The sequence below is a fragment of the Vidua chalybeata genome, chromosome 18, assembly GCF_026979565.1.
Source record: "Vidua chalybeata isolate OUT-0048 chromosome 18, bVidCha1 merged haplotype, whole genome shotgun sequence".
Classification (NCBI taxonomy): domain Eukaryota; kingdom Metazoa; phylum Chordata; class Aves; order Passeriformes; family Viduidae; genus Vidua; species Vidua chalybeata.
The window spans coordinates 10,571,565-10,588,766 of NC_071547.1; the positions used below are offsets into that span (position 1 = coordinate 10,571,565).

A 17,202-nucleotide genomic window follows, 5' to 3' on the forward strand; every position below is an offset into this window, starting at 1 on the left:
AGAGAGCAGGGCACGCGAGGGGGTGGGCAGCGCCTGCCAACCTTCCCCCAGCTCCATGCTGGGGGAGGAGAGGGGCTTGGAGCTGTTCCCAGCCCTGTGGCTCCGGGATTTGGGGATGCAGGGGCGAGTCTGGAGTGTCCCCCCTGGCCAGGGCGTAGATCCACGGCTGCCCCTTGCCCCAGGGCTGCTGGGCAGCGGGATCTCTTGGTCCCAGAGCCAGGACAGCCACCCTGCTGGTTTCCAAAGCCTCAGTGATCCTTGTTTTCCAAAGGGAGGATCCCCCTGCCCAAGCCGGGCCGAGATGCTGCTGCTGGCAGCGTTTGTCACCTGTCCCTGCCCTGCTGTGGCATTTGTCACAGCTCTGCTCCAGGTTATGGGCTGCATTAGAGGTTCCAGGAACAACTGTTGGCCAAGCTTTCCCTGGCTTCTCCTTCCCACGTTAAGAGTGGGAATTTTATCCACACAGCCTGTCCCTGGCCAGGCCCTCGGGCCCTCCAGCCACCTTGCAGCAGTGGGTCCTCCAAATTAAAAGTGGGGTGCAAACAAAACTCAAAGTATTTTTTTTTCCCTAATATAAGAGCCTCCTGTCCCAGGATGAAGAGCAGATACTCTCAGAAATGAGCAAAAAGCCTTAAATCCCTCCCAGACTGTGCTGGGAGCCAGCATGGGTGGCAGGGCTGAGGCAGCAGGCCTCAGGGCTGGGCTGTGGCTTCACTCCTGACACAACTACTGAAACCACCCGTGGCAGTCAGTGACCACTCCTGGGCTCCTCACTTTCTCCTGACACATTACAAAGCCTCAGAACACGCCATAAAAAATGACCTGAAAACTACACAAAATGGGAAGGAAGCCTATTCCCTTTTATTGCATCTATTAGACCTATTGAAAAGTCAGCTCAGAAGTGGCTTGATTGCCATGACAAATGCCTGCATGGAAAAAAGATTTGGGAGACCAGGCCTCTCCTTCACAAATAACAGCAGAGACCTGGAACTGGAAGCCCAATCTCTCAAAATGGTCTCTAGAAATAAGGTGTGTAATTGTAGCAGAGAGCAGTCAGTGGTAGAACATGTCTGTCACAGCCCAGGTCAGAACCTTGAAATACTAAGACAAAGAGGATGAGGCTGACATTAGAGCTGGGGACACCACAGACCTCAGTCTTGATTGTTTCCTGAGGCTTGAAGATCTGAAATTATCTTTTCTTTCCCATTCCCAGCTTGGGATGGGGACCTGGCCACTGCAGCTGTGGGAAGACCCTCACAGTTCACCCACACTGTGCTGGGAGAGAACTCATGGGACCTTGACAAACAGCACAGGGATGTCTGAGCTGCTCCTGTGCCCTGTGGGGAGAGGAGGAGACTTGGGGAAATGGGGATCAGTAGGAAAAAGCCTGGTTTCTGGGCTGTACCACCAGTGAAAAGAGATGTGTGGTCTCAGCCTGGCTGCTGGGTGCTGTGTGTGCTCTGCATCCTCTCCATCCCTGCTCCATGTGGGAAAAGCAGCCTCTAGCCACGCCAGGGAGGAAAGCTGAAGGAGCATCCCCCTTCCAGAGGGCTGCAGGCAGAGTGGTGCCAGCCTTTTTCCCCCTCTTTATCACGATCACCCTCTGCACACCCACAGAAGGGACAGGGTGCAGCTCCCTCCTCACCTCGGAGCCACTGGGCACCCACAAGTGGGGATTTTATTCCCCACTTCCCAAGGGAATAAAATCCCACCTGTGACCCTCCAGTGTGGCACAGAGATGCTTGAGGTCATTGAGTCCAAACATTACCCAGCACTGCCAAGCCCACCACTAAACCACATCCCTGAGTGCCACAGCTGCACCTCTTTTACATAATTCCAGGGATGGTGACTCAACCACTGCCCTGGGTATCCTGTTCAATGCTTGACAACCCAGTCCTGCTGGCCATACTATGGCATATACAAGCCAGGATGCCACTGGCCTTTTCCACTCAGCAGTTTTCCAGCTGCTCTTCCCCAAGCCTGGAGTCATATTTGGGATTGTTGTGACCCAGTTGCAGAACTTGGCACGTGGCCTTGTTGGACCTCAAATGATTGTCCTTGGACTATCAAATCCAGCCTGCCCAAACCCTTCTGCAGAGCCTTCCTACCCTCCAGCAGATTAACATTCCCACCCAACTCAGTGTCATCTGTGAATTCACCTGAGGATGCCCTCGATCCCCTCATCCAGACAATCAATAGACATTAAACAGAACTGGCCCCACTACTGAGCCCTGGGGAAGCCCACCAGTGACCAGCCCCAGCTGGCTGCAACTCCATTCACTCTCCAAGCTCAGCCCTTCATTTCCTTCACACAGAGTGTGCCCACAGGTGTGCCCCAGCCTGGCTTTCCTGGCACAGATCCTCTCCTGGCACACCCTGCTCTGCTGCATTAGCCACTGTCAGTTTGGCCAGGCCTGGAGTCACTGGATGTTCCTGAGACAGGCTGGAGCACAGCAGGGATTGTGCTGCCATCTTATTTCCCATTCCTAAAGATGGGGAGTGGTAGCCTTGCTCCTGTTTCTCAAGTGAGACCCTGGAGCCACTTCAGCTCCAAGGCTGCATTCCTGCTGGGATGTGGAAATGCTCTTCCTGCTGTCCTTGCCAGGGCCCCAGCTCGGGGAGGAAGAGCCCAGACAAGGAGGCTGGAGCCAAGGCAGGCAAAAATCAGGAACAATCAGAGCTTGTGGGAAGTGGCAGAGCTCACAGCCACATCTGCTGAGAGCCTGCAAGGATCCTAAAGCCAAGACTGCTTATTTCTCCCTACACAGAGCAGAGTGGAAAAGGGGCAAGGAGATCCTGAAGATAAAACTGGGTGCTCGAAACATCTCACCTGCTGTTTTCTCCACCCAGGTGGAGCTTCACGTGCATGACATGTCCCCTTCTCCAGTGCTGGGCTCTGGGTGGGCACATCCACCCTCAGCCCTGCCACCACCAAACTGCAGCTTCCCCAGCCTGGAATAAGCAGCCCTGCACTGTTTCAGGAACATGGGGATCACTGGATCAGTCAGGATCCCTCAATAACCAAGATGTGCTGCTCTCCCCTCACCAGGGATGTGCAGCCCCACAACTGCTGGCAAGCCCCTGGGCCACAGGCATGTGGTGATGGAGAGGGGAAGCAGGGAGGGGATGTGGGAGGAGGAGCATTGATCTCCAGCTTAGCCCTGCAGCCCAGGGGAGCCCTTCCTACATAAATATTTGCCAAGCAATGCATTTGTGCCTGTCGATGGCTGTCAATAGGAGCCTGCAGTGCTGTCATCTGCAGAGCTGTCACTCCCAGCAGCCTGAGCCAGGCAGCCCCTTCTGCATCCCAACCCATCAGCACACAGTTTTCCCTTTTAAATCCACGTGCTGCGTGCACAGAGCCTGTCCCCAGCTCGGGAGCAGCTGGGGGAGGGAGCAAAGGCGCTGTGGCTGGCAGGTGGCACCGTGGTGCCCGGGCACGGCTGGCACACACAGAATTAACAGCTCACAGGCAGAGCTGTCAGACAGAGCCCCGGCCTGGATGCCTCCTGCCTCCCCCTGCGTGCTCAGGCTCCAGCAGGGAGCGGGCAGCCCCCAGCGAGTGGCAGTGGCAGGCAGGAGGGGTTACCGTGGAAGTGCTGGGCGGTTTTGCGGCGCAGGGCCTCCAGCGTCTCCTCCGTGTCCGCCCACTCCAGCACCAGCCTGCGCCCGTACAGGTGAGTGCTGTGGCACAGGGCGTTGAAGGCTTTCTGCAGAATTAAAAGAGAAAAAAAAAGGAATTAAAGGAGAAAATAAGAAGAGGCTCACAGGAGGGAAGGCAAAAATGTCGCTCCCTCTGCCCTGGAGCGGAAAGGGCCACCGGAGAACATCGTACTTGGAGTGCTTTGCTCTGATGGGGCAGGATCCATCTCCATCAGAGGCTCTGACTCGGTCATTTATCTTTGCACTTGCAGCAGTGCACGTTCCCATCACCACTGCTGCTGGCTGCTGCTCGTGGGGGGCAGGCTGGAGCCCAGCACGGGATGGGACCACCCTGAGCTGGGAATGCTGCAGCCTCTGGAGCTCTGGGTCAGCGCTGGGGGGACCCTGAGACTCCCTAGCACCCTGTTCTCTGCTGGAACACAGGAAAGCACAGCTCAGCTGTGAGAGGGAAGTTCCTTTCTGCTCTGAAAGCAAGATGGAAAACTGCCTTTCTCCTGTCAACCATTTGGTGACTTGGCCATGGTGGCAGCAAATGTGGCAGAGCAGAAGCCAGCACAGAAGTCCTCTGCTCTTTCTGCCTGTGGTGGTTTGCTCTAGTGCAGAAATCCAGAGGTTTCCTGGTGTTAGGTCCTGTTCAGTAACACCCATACAGCTGGAATCTCTTGCTGATGATGAATACAAACGTGCCAGCCGGCCCAGATCGCAGATGGCTTTCTCTGCCCCTAGCCAACCAGCAGAGACACCCAGAAAACACTGACTCAGTCCAGGGAAGTTTGATTTTGTCTTTATTTCCCACAGAATTTCAAGGAAATTCACGACTGAGCAGGATTGGGCCCACAATGCAAATACACAAACACACTGGCCAAATATTTTTATCCCCAGGGGCCCACAAAGTGCTCCACAGTAAAGGCTGGGCACACGGGGAGAGAAATGCCCCAAATGCTTTTGCAAAAACCCCAGCTAAGGCTGAGATTAGCTCAGGTTTTGAGCTCTGCAAACTCTATCCCTGGAACAAAAATGGTGACTGTAGGATCAGACACACATCCTGCTCCCATCTGGAGGCCCCAAACCACTCCCAAGCTGTCCTGTAGAAGCCCACATCTCTCCTCTGAGCCACCTGCTAAAAGCAGCTTTGAAGCACTGCAAGCTGTCCCCAAATGCCACATCTCTGGGCAGAGGGGCTTGTCCTGCTTTGCTGCCCACAGCTGCTCCTCAGGACCCTCCTTGAGCTGCTGGGTTATGAAACCCATAAAAAACCTCCCATTTTCAGTAACCAGCACCCAGTAACCTGAGTTTTCCTCCCTTTCCAAAGTCCTTTCACTCACATAACCCTCATGTGCTATGAAACAGTGATGAGGAGCACCAGCTCCACCATAGCATGGGTGAAATCCCCATTATCCTGGCAGGGCAGAGTGCCCCCTTTTCCAGGGGCACATTCCTCCTGGAAGAGCTGCAAGCTCCAGCTGTTTTTATTTGCTGCTGCTGTGTTTTCAAGGCCTATCTCCCAATTAGCAGAGCAATGTGTTGGCTTAAACAAACACTTGGGGGGAGGCGGCGGGAGGGAGTTGTGAGGGCTGTTTATGTTGGCATGAGGAGCCTTTTCCAAAGCCTGGCACACAACCCACAGCTCTAAACACTGCATCTCCTTTGTTAATTCCTATTTTTGGATTCCTCCTTCCCACAGCACAAGGAAGAGGAAAGCTGGGTGACAGCACACAGCCCATCCGTGCTCCACAGATCATGGAGGAGGGCAGACCAGGGTGAACGTGCCACTTGGTGGGCTCTGGCCCTCTGAGCCACTTCTCTGCCCCCACCTCCTCCTCCTCTTCACGGGATTGTCATCCTCTAGTTTTGCTGGCAGCCCTGGGAAAGGTCATGGAGCAACAGAGAAGGCAGATGCTACCATCAAGTTGTGTTCAGTGCAGGAAACCCACTGGGTGAGACACATCTGCCACCAGTCTGGTGACATCGGCCCTTCCTGGCCAAACACATCCCCAAAATGAGTTGGTTTGCACCCATGATGAAAGAAGGCTCCAGCCTGTACTGGGATCTCTGCTCCCTGTCTTCCAGATGGGCTCCAGGAGCTGGGAATGCAGAAGGGAAGCTGCACATTTCAGGTGACAAACACAAGGATGTCACTTCTTTTGAAACAAGCTAAGACAAAAGTAGCTGTTCATTGCTCTGGCAGGAATTAAGACTTTTTCAGGGAAAAAAAAAAAGAGAAAGCACTGATGATTTAAAAGACAAAGGGATGAAGGGGAGAAATGCCATCCCCTTACATCTACACTGCTGGAAATCTTCCAGGGAGAGGAGGAAATCTGCCACTGCTGCTATTCCAAATGAAGAGATAGGTAGGGAAAAAATATTTTTTAATTAGGTGACAAATATGAAATAAGGAGAAGCAGGCTGGCTCTCACAAAAAGCAGGAGCTATTTTTGGGGTGCAGCTCCTCTATGTGAGCATCTGCCTTCCCAGGACACCTCTCTGGAGGAACAAAGAAAGGCCAGAGGTTTGTGGAGTCATATCCAAATGAGGGATAAAGGGAGGTGTGGTGTCTGCTCATCCAAGAGAGAGACTCACCGCAAAAGCCCTCTAATTCCCAGGGCTCCATATCTTCCTACACCTTTAAGGGGAGCCTTTGCCACAAAAAGCTCCTGTGGAAATCCCACACCCGATTCTGATAAAGCTGCTGCATTTGGTAACACACCCTCTGCCAGGCCACCCAAAGCCTGCAGATCCCTGGCAAACCTCCTGGGCCTCATTTGCTTTCCAGATGAGAAAAGGGGTTGCATGAAAACACGAAGGGCTTCTCTTCCTTGAGAATAGGATGTAAGCATGCTTAAAAATGCCATTTCTGAGCATTTTTTGCAAAGTTTGGTTCGACCTTAACGTTACGGCTCAGCATGGTGGGAAAAAGTGGGAAAGGGAGAGGCTGGAACAGCGCCTTAAAAACGTCTGTGGGATTCAGAAAGAGAATTTGCAAGTGAAGAGGTGGCTGATAAAGCCCCAGGAAGGCCAGGCTGCTGGGAGGAGGCAGGCAGAGCTCTGGAGCAGAGCCTGCTGTGCTGGGAGGGCTGGGAGCAGACACAGGACCGCAGTGTCTGTCACCCGCGGGTGTGACAGCGCCAGCCCTGACTGCTGCACTCATTTGGAGGACAGTGCTGCTCTGCCTCCAGATTCCCCCTTGCCCTATTAAACACTCAAGCCAAAGAGCCTCCAGGCTGGAATCATTAGAGGGACAAAGGGTCAACAACATTAGGAGATTGATAAATATCCCTCCCTTGCAAGAGCTGGTCCCAACTGAGGATGCTCTCCACGATGCCAGCTGCACACAAGGATTTTTCCTTCCGTGCGTGTGTGCATTCTGAAAGCATTGGCTGTCTCTCCCAAATGGGCAATTTCTATTTGGAGACCAGATGTATTTTTATATCAACAGGGGAGAAAAGTGGGAACTCGGCTTCCCAGTTAGTAGTTCAAAAATAAAAACAATTCCGCAACAATTCTGCACAGGGAACGTCAGGAAACGTTTAGTGCTTCCTTAACTGGAGTTAATTTGGGATTGCCAGTGCATCAGAGTTGCAGGGAAGGCTGAGGAGATCAAGCCAAGCCTGATGGGGCAGATCTGCAGGCACAGCATCGGGGAGTTGGGAGGAGGAGCCCCCATCTCCGCGCTGCCTGTGGAAAATCTCCATGTGCGCTCCCACAGCAGCCGTGCTTGTTCAGAGAAAAAGACAAACACGGGAGGTCACAGGCTTTAAATGCCCAACAAAGGCAGCCTAACTATTCTATTACAAACCCATCATGTTTTATAAGATGCTTATAAGCAATTTCCAGATTACCACTCTGAGCAAAAGCGTCACTGACAGTCAGAGCTATTCAGCTCAGAGGTCTCCAGGCCCACTCCCCTCCTCTCTCATTTCACTCAGCAATAAACTCTAAGCCAATTATGAGCGTGTTTACAATATTCAGGATCCTATTCATCAATACACCGTGCATCCTCTTCCAGACGGCCAATGGAGTGTACTTGATGTGCCACTTGTGAGACAATTAAATCCCTCAAAGAGATGAGGGTGGAAAAAAAATAGGAAGAAGGAAGAAGAGCTGCTTTGCTGGGAAAGAAGAAAACCCTGCTGAGAGCTGTTCCACGGGGCAGCTCTCTCCCTGCATGCTCCCCTCCATGAGCTTTGGGAGCTGTGCCCTGGGCCAGAGCCCTGCCTGGCTCTCTCCCCTCACCATAGCTGGGCTGCCTATCACTGAGATTCCCATTTGTCCAGTGCAGCTGGAGTCAGCCCCTGAGGGGATGAAAAGGGATGGGAAGCAAACACTGAGCCTGTGCCTGTTTCCCCCAGAGAGCAGCAGTAAAGAACCAGTCAGGTCCCTCTATGTACCTTTCCATCCAAAAGTTTCCTTGGGAAAAGATTATTTCAAACCCCAGCAACAAAGTCTGAGTGACTCTGGAGTGAAGCAGAGGCAAAAGCAAAGCTGCTTTAAGCAGAGCCACAGGCACAGCTCAAGGTGCAGGGAGAGGAACCAGGCTCCTGGGGGGGATCCCTGCACCCCCAGCTGACCCCCAAGGGGAGGAGGGAAGCTGAGCAGAGGGAAGTTTGAATTAGGATCAATACAGGACTAACGAAGAAACTCCATGTACTGTGTTATACAGGAGGTCAGCCTGGAAGGGATGATCTAATAGTCCCTTGTGATCCCGGATCAATGAATGCTGTCTAAAAACATAAACACAGGTTCTGGCTGGCTCCCCCCTCCTCTCTCCTTCATCTGCACTCACAGTCTGGAAAATCTGGAGTTTTGGGGGCTCATGTGGTCCCTTCCCTCCAGCAGTAACATCCCATGGGTTGTGCTTACAGCCATTCCCTTCCAGACCCTGCCCAAATCACCCGGAATCAGCAGCAGGATGAAATCCACCCTGCCCCAGAACCTCTGCCAAAGGATAAGAGCAGGATATCATCAGACAGGCTGCAATCCCCTTGTTTCTGCTAAAAGCATGGAACTTAAAAGATACAGGAAAGCTTTCAAAAAATAAATGAACTAGGCCAATTCATAACTACTGATCCTATGGCACAGTCACTGGGAAAGCAGCAGGGTAAGGCTGCTCACAGGGGGCTCTCAAAACACGCAGAAGAACTGGTGAACACAAGCCTTGCACAGGTTACAAATGAGGGAACAGCCACAATATCCAAAACTCCCCTAAAATCAAGGCAGTGGCAGAGGTGGGACATGTGCAGAGGTTTCCTGATGCATTAATGTTGGGTCAAAACCATCCTGTCTCACCTTGCTGCTGACAAATCTGAAAAATAAGCTCCTGTCCTGTATTACAAGAATTTTGAGTTGTTTTATCCGTTGCACCAAAATTATCCCCTTTAGGGTTTGGGCTGTGGGTTTTGTTGCTGCCCACAGTCTGAGTGCAGCTTTCCTGGGGAATGCTACCAGCCCAAACCTGGGCTAAGCTTTAGTGGGACAGAGCCTCCAGGCTTCCCTGCCCACCTGGGGCAGTGCCAGAAGGGCACAGCTCACCTTGGCATCCTGCTTGGTGACGAAATCCACAAAGCCAAAGCCCCGGTGGGATCCCGTTCCTGCCATTTTCTTGGGCAGCCGGACAGTCTTGAGCTCTCCAAAGGTGCTGTGAATCCAAGGAAAAGCAGGGACAGCATGAGATGAAGGGAAGAGTCACCCCTTCCCCACAAACCCTGGCAGTGCCAGCTGCAGACCCACACTGAGTGGGTCACTCACATCAGGTGTCCTGCAGCCACTCTGCTGCCCTGCAAGCCCCATTTCCAAAGCAAATGCAACCAGCTAAAAACTCAGCTTGGATTTCAAGGATAATTCTAGATGTAAAACATAACAATACAAAAAACTTCTTTAATGTAACTGCTTTGCTCCTCCTTCCCTCAGGAGATCCAGCCAGAATGCCATGCCTTGCTCAGGGTGGGCAAAGCATCTCCAGGTTACCAGGGCTGCTCCAGATCCCACCAAAACAGATTTGTTGTTTCCAGAAGTGGGGCTGGAGTGCACAGGATACAGGCAGGACACAGAGCATGGCCCCACAGGGAATCATTCTGTTTCCAGAGTAGCTTCTCCATCCCCAGAGGTGCCATCCCTCCAACTCCAGGATCCTGGGCATTTTTTATGATTGGATTTCCTTGCTCTAACCCTTCAGCCTCTCCCATCCTGCAGCTTCTCTGCTGGAATAAACTGGTTTTATCGAAGCTTTCTGGATGTAGAAAGGGAAACAGGCGAATCCAGCAGACCACAACGTCCATATCCAACAGCATTTCAGACAAGTTTTGCAGTGTCAATGGAAAGCCAAGGATGGGGAGATAAGGGAGTTCCTAGCCCACAAGAAGGGACCTGTGGCTTGAACACCAAAGCATGCAGCCATCCCACTTTGTCCAAAAACCCTAAAAAGGTTTTTTTAGCCCCAAGGGCAGCACGTGCTGGACACCCCTCTCCAGTGCCATCCCCTGGAGAAATTCCAGGACAAAGCCAACGCTTTCCCTGCTGCCAAGCTCCCTCTTCCCCTTCTCCTCCCCTCCCCTCGCACCCATTTATCAAACACATATGCACAAACTGCAGGCAATAAATATTTAATGTGGCCCAGGTCTGAAGAGATGTGTTATTTTATTTGAAAATCTCCACACAGGCGTGCATACACAAAAGGAGCCTGGGATACAGCAGTGCCAAAGAGCACCTGGGAATAAACACAGTAAAGGCCATAAACGCTCTCGTGAAATGATATAAGCTAAATCCTGGGAGTTAACCTGCTGCACTGGCAGCATGACCAGGCATTCATCCACCCAATTTCCTTAGGCAACGTGGTGTGTAAATGCACCATTATGAAGCTTCAAAATGAATCCGCACGTCTCCCGCTCGGTGCTTTCCCTCCCTCTCCCTCCTGCCCCCTCCGAGCTGGAGCCACGCAAACAAACAAACAAACCCCAGCACAGGAGAGGGAGCAGCCTCGGCTGCTGGGAATGCTCGGATCCTGTGGTTTCCAGAGGTCCTCCTGCAACGGGGTGAGGGTGGCAGGGACTCCCAGGATCCCTGGAGCATCTCAAATGCTGCAGTTGGGTCAAAGGAGAGGCAAGGAGAGAGCTCCTGAGCCATGGAGATGCCCATCTAGCTAGGAAAAATGGGAGGTAGGAGCCATGGGCATGCTCCAGTCTCTCTCCATGAAAAATATCAAGGACATTGCCTGAGGGCAGCAGAATGTTTGCTGAAGGAACAGGAGCAGAGTATTTGCTCAAAGGGAGGTCTCAGACAACGCTCAGTGTGTGCACCCAAACACCAACATGTCCTTTTGACACCAAGACCCAGCACTCAGGGTGGGCCAGGGGCACCCACAGGAGCAGGATGGCTCTGGATTCAGGGTGCCAGGGAAGCTGTGCTGACCCACATCAGCCTGGGCAAATCTGGGAGCAACTGGCTCCTCCTTCCTCCCCAGCTCAGAGCAGTCCAAGCCACCCACACGTGGAGAGGTGTGGAGGGAGTGGAGACCTGCTCCAGATGCAGAGCAGGGCTGGCCAGGAGCCTTCCCTGGGCACTGGGAGCCAGCAGGGGCTTCCAAAAGGATGGATCCAGGGAACGGGAGAGGTGGAGGGGTGAGGGAAGCCGAGGGGACAGGGCTGACCCCAGTGGGGCCATGCAGGGGAACAGCATCCCCCCCACTGCGGCGCTAATTAGAAACCACAACACAGCAATTACCAGCGCGGGAGCTGCGAATGAAGGCACAGCTCCGGCCTTTAATGTTCTCCTCCGCGGTGCCAGGCTCAGACTCACACCTCTCCTTTCCAATTATTTCTCCTGCATTTGGGGGGAGAGAGAGACAGAGGCAGAAGGAAACCCAATTACCCCCTGCAGTGCCGGGCTCCCTACCCAGGGAAGCCAGAGGGAAGCCAGGTGCTGACAGCTTTGCTCCCACTCCAGCTGCATCCTGGCTCCAGGATGGCCAGGCATGGATTGTGCCATGGGCAAAGGCACTGGAATGGGGATGGGAGGAGGAAAAGCATGAGCACATCGCCCAGGTGACACCAGAGCACAATGGCAAGAGAGGGAAGAAAGCAGCTTTTCTGTAAGATCTCATGGAGCTGTTTGAAAATGTGCTCCCAGGGGCTGGGATGGCTGTGGAGTCACAGCAAGTCAGACGTGGTGGTGCTGCCAGCTCCTTCCCCTTCCAGCACGGAGCTCTGATGGGCACAGATGGAGTGAAAAACCCACAGGCAGCCCAGGGTAGGGGATTCTCTGGGTGCTGGTGCCTCTCTCTCCTCTCGAAGTGGGCAGAGATCAGCAATCCTGCTGCCAGCACAGAGCACAGCACCAGGCCAGGCTCCCTCCCTCGAGCAGGATGGTTCACAGGGAGGTTTCCAGCATCAGTGAGTGTGAAACCAGAGTGGTTTCTGGATTTATACTCACCCACTCATCCACGCCTTCTCCAAGTGCTCCTGAGCCCCTGCACCAGGGCTGAAGGAGCTGGTGGTTGTGGGGGCAAAGCCCCTTCAGGCTTGAGACATTGACTGGCTTGCAGTCAGCCTGGCTTAACTCTGCACAAGACTTGAACCTCAGTCCTGAGGTTCAAGAGCCCACCAGACCCCTGTGCCTGGCCTGGAGCTGCATTTCTGACAGAACACCCCCACAGCTCCTGGTGGCACCACACTGGGATGGGATTGCAGCATGGCCAAGGTGTGCAGCAATCCCAAATCTCTCGTGAAACCCCCATGGAGCTGCTCACAATTAACACAGGAAGGTTTGGGGGCCAAAAGCAAAGAGTTTTGCTGCAGAGGCAGCAGGATGGCAGAGCCCCTGGTGACCTGCCATGCACACAGCTGCTCCCAGCTTCCTCCCCACAGATCCATGAAAAATGGTGTCCAACAGCTACTCTCTGAAATCTCAAGTGGAATCAGGACCAGGAGGGAGGGCAGAGGTGTGGAGGACGTGGCTCTGCCTGGGCTCCCCTGTCCCTGCAGGCCCTGCCAGCCAGGCTGGCAGATCTGTCCTCACACCTCGCTCTCCCAGGCTTGGCACGTTTTCCTGCTGTTGGCTGGGAGGGATGACAGCCTCCACAAACACTGCAACTCCTATTTCCTAAATGAGAGCCTTTGTTTTGTGCCCATCCAGATTTGCTGGGAAACCAGAAAAAGCCTCTGCTGGCCCTGGCTGAGCCATGATCCACGGGGCTGCAGAATAGAGACAGCCACAAGCTCTCCTTTGACAAGTCACCCCTTCCAAGCTCAGCAGAAACACAGGGTGCATCCCAGAGATGCCAGCAGGGACATCTCCCTCCCACCCACAAGAGATGCAGCATTTCTCCATGGCACTGCTGGCTATCAGCTGCTCTCCTGCTGCTTTGGCAGCTCTTCCAGCTGCCATCCTGCTTCCCTGGCTGAACACAGGGAGGAAAAGGAGATTTCTCCTCCTCACTGCAAGCTGGCTGCAGGTCAGAGGAACAGCACTCCTTGGGATTGTAATTACATCCTTCTGGCACAGGCCAGCTGGGAGGCAAGTCCTTTGCCTGCTAATTATAGGACATTATATTGCTATTAACCAGCACATTCCAGCTCGGGAGACAACCCACGGCTCACTTGGCTTTGCCTGGGCACCAGGAGGAGCCTGCGCATCCTCCACCAACACAGCCATGGGACAGAGGAGAATGGGCATCCAGGTGGGCTCCAGAAAACCCCTTCCCTCCCCTTCCTTCCTCCCTGCTCTCCAGAAAACCTCACAGCTTCAGGCAGCTCGCTCATGGGACAGGTTCCTCCGGATCAGGGTGAACGTGGAATCAGAGCGGTTTGGTTGGAAGAAACCTTAAAGCCCATCCTGTTCCACCTCCTGCCATGGGCAGGGACATCTTCCACTATCCCAGCTTGCTCCAGGCCCCATCCATCGTGGCCTTGGGCACTGCCAGGGATCCAGGGGCAGCCACAGCTTCTCTGGGTGCCCTGTCCCAGGGCCTCCCCACCCTCACAGGGAACAGTTTATTCCAAAGAAATGATAAACATTTCTCCAGCTGGGAAACATGCCCTCCATTTCAACCCCTTCTCTGTCTCAAAGAGCAGCATTTAAACTGCAAAACCCTTGGGACAGGCCAGGCCTGTCCCTCCCTGATGGTATTTTCAAGTCCCAAACACACAGGTGTGTTCATCTGACTTGATCTTGGTACATCCCAAGCCATGAGCTGATCAAGGACTCTTGGGTTGCCACATTCTGAGGGGGACAGCACAGCTGACACCATGAATCTGTCCACTGCCAAAAAACACAGAACATCTTGGAAAACAACCACAAAAATCACCCTGAGTGCTCTGCAGGTGTGTACAGAGGTCCCACAGCACAGAGCAGTCCTAAATCCCCCTCTCTGGTTTATACTGCTTCAAGAAAAACAAAACAGCAAAACCACGTTGAAGAACTGATTATGAAAACCTTTATCAAGGCTGCCAACCTTCTCCTGGCTTGCCATCTACTGCCACCATCTCCTCCTCCTCTCCTCTTGCTGCCTTCCTATCCCAAGCCCTGCCCAAATGCCCCCTCGTGCCTGCTGGCAGCCCCAGGCCGAGCTCAGGCGGATGAGCCGGGCAGCGTGACCACTCATCCCAAATGGCTCTGGGCAGGGATGATGAGTCCAAAAGAGACACAAGGCCTTCCCTCCCCTCCCTGCACAGCCTCAGCCCCAGCAGCAGGCTGCAGCCACACGGAATTCACTCAATCCCTTTGCAATGCTCCTCTCCATTTTATTCTTTTTCCGCCGCTCGCCCCCCAAACAGGACCTTCCCCCTCCAGAAAACCACGGCCCTGCTGCTCTCTGCCTCTGCATTTGCTGATTAAAAGGGGGAGGAAAAAAAAATACAGTAATGGTCCTTTTTTTTCTTTCTTCCTCCTTGAGGAAGGCAGGACCCTGGCAAATGGTTTTGCCCCTGGGCTGAGCCATGGCCAGTTCCACCCCCTGCATGAGGGAGTTAATGGGATCCGCAGCAGAAGGGCCCTCCCGCCTCCTGCTCCAGGACTTCAGCTGACTCCAGGATGGCTAATCCCATTACAAGAAAATAACGTGGATAATTCAAGCTAATGAAATCGTTACAAGAATGTGGACAGCCAGGGGTGGACATTCAGAGCCAATTTAACACTCCTTGGTGTTGTTATCCCCAGCACAGGAAATATCTGAAAAGGAGGAAGGGAAAGGGAAGGAGGGAGGAAAAAAGCCTTCCTCTCTTGTTAGCTTAAATCCTGTTAGAGAGTTCAGGAATTATCTGGCACCCATCTCCCCTATTACCATTATCAGCAGCAGCATCAATAATGTCTCCTTCACCTCTGAAAATCAGCAAATGAAGGCACAGGAGGACAAGGTGGGAGGGAAACATCTGGATCCTGGAGCCCAGTCAAACTGTGGCTCCCTCCAGCTCTGGTGGAGCCGTGGGTGGAGGGATTTGGCAGCAGAGCAGGGGAGCAGCGTCCCCCTGGCCCACAGATGAAGTGACACCAGGAAGCAAGTCCCAGTGCAAAGCTGAGCCTTCATTCATGTCCTGCTGGATAATCAAAGCTCCTGCAAAATCCGTGTGAAAAGCCAGCGGGACACGGGACAGCCACGTCTGCACCTTGTTCTTTACCATGGATCATCCGTTCTTCCAGCTTCCTCTCCTCTTTGCCCAGGAGCATCATCTTTGTTTGGAGGCCCCTTGTTCTGCTGCTGCAGCACAACTGGGTTTTGCTTTATGGGATTTCTCCTTTTCCTTGCACTGCTGCCTGCCCAAGCTTGGCTGCTCCAAGCACGGATCCCTTCCAGAGCCCAGTTTTCTGGGCAGACCTGTCCTTGCTGCCTGCTCCTGGGGCAGGGCCAAAGCCAGGCTCCCCTCACTGCAGCATCTCACACACTCCCTGGAATAACACTGCTGCTGGTCCCAGCTCTGGACTTCCATCCTCATGCAGGAAGTCCATGAGATCCACCAGAAAAGTCCTGGGGAAGCTGCTCCAGCTTTTGGATTGCGCTCGCTCCCTCGGCACCTCTGGAGAACTCCAAGTTTAGTTCTTCCTGGATTTATCGAGTTTTGGCACAGATCTTCAAGAATTCTTTAGATGCCCACAACTACTACAAGTGCCAGGGACCATGTGGACACAGATGTGCTTCTTCCAAGGAGCTGGGAAGGGACCCATAAATCCCATTTTTAGTGGACAGTGGCAGCAGCCTCCCTTGGAGCTCATGGCAAAGCAGGATCAGGAACACAACAGCTTTGGCCCCAGAGCAGGAGGCAGCCAGGGGATCTTCCCTCTCCTCAAGATGCTGGATCAGGGGAGGCAGTGGCTGCTTCCTGTGGCTTAACTGGCTTGTTTAAAAACACAGCAAAACATTTTCTCCCTTCTCGATTTATTTTCCTTAACAGTTGCTTATGAGGGACCTTATCAAAAGCGTTCTGAAATTCCAAGTAAATTAGTCATTAGGCAGGTTTTCAGAACAGTAATTAGGCCACTCCATGCCCCTGATGTATTATTTACCTGAGAAGATCTACATAATTAGGGCTCTTCTTTATAACTGGTATTACACACACTAAATTCTACTCCAGTCTATCGTGTAATTACGCAATTAGGCCACACGCTAAACAGAAACCAATCCTGAAAACCAAGCAGAAAGAAAAGAAAAAAAAACCACCCAACAGTAATTATTATTTTTTTTTAAATCCTCCATCAGCAACACAGCAGCAAGTCTTAAAATTTTAATATCCCTCCACTTAAGTCATTTCTAAGCAGGTGCTGCAACCAGGTTTGGTTTCTTAATTTTGCTGCGTTTAACCCGACTTTGGGAGTTTTTAACATCGGGAGAGATTGGCTTTAAAGGCTGGTGGGAAAAGGGGCCTTTCCCTTGCCTGGATTTGCTGAGCTGGAGGCAGCAGCATCCTGGCCCTGCAGCCTCCCTTTGCAGCTCCTCAGCCCCCTGCTCCTCCCAATCCACGCTGATTTTCCAGCTCCTGGGAGCAGCCAGGTACAGCTGCTCTGGTGTGACTGTCACAGTCGTTTTGCCCTCCAGAGCTGGCTCCCACGCTGGAATTTTAGTGTGGAAAAAAGGAATGAGAGCCCTGGAGCCCCTGCAGCAGGAGCTGGGATGTGCAGAGCCTCACCCAGCAGCCTCACACGCCTTTAGGATGGAGGGATGGATGTGGTCATCTCCTGAATTGTTCCCATCTTTCTTCTGGTCCGACTGCAAAGCAAGATCCCAGGATGTCCCTTCCCACCTGTGCCTGCCCACGGGGTATTGCACATGCCCTGCTTTGTTTCCTGCTCCTTGCTGATGGACAAGCTTGCACCATTGGGGTGGGAAGTATTTTTTTTAATCCACTTCTTGCCATAAATCTATTTTAGACTTGGTGACATCAAGGAAAAGCAGCCAGGACTCACTGACACCTCCTGGAGAAGACACCTGCCTATTCTCCACATTTATGTCCATGCTTTAAAGACAATGATGATTCACTGTCTAATGAAAGCAGGAACAGACTTCCTCCTGAAGTTTCACACCTCAATGCCTACAATTTCCAGTTCCTAAGGGCCAGG

The 17,202-nt window shown here is 52.9% G+C and overlaps 1 protein-coding gene across 3 annotated transcripts in view; it reads right to left on the reverse strand.

The window, feature by feature from the left end:
- Positions 1–17,202, reverse strand: part of RBM19 (RNA binding motif protein 19) — a 62,726-nt gene that overhangs the window by 19,708 nt on the left and 25,816 nt on the right. For 2 of the 3 annotated variants that reach the window (XM_053959742.1, XM_053959741.1), the window contains exons 22-23: positions 9,193–9,298; positions 3,590–3,710 (exon numbers count right to left, since the gene is read on the reverse strand). In XM_053959742.1, the coding sequence (XP_053815717.1) occupies positions 3,590–3,710; positions 9,193–9,298 (227 nt within the window). Of the gene's footprint in view, positions 1–3,589; positions 3,711–9,192; positions 9,299–11,405; positions 11,479–17,202 lie in introns of those variants that run through there. The other variant, XM_053959743.1, reaches the window with a different exon arrangement.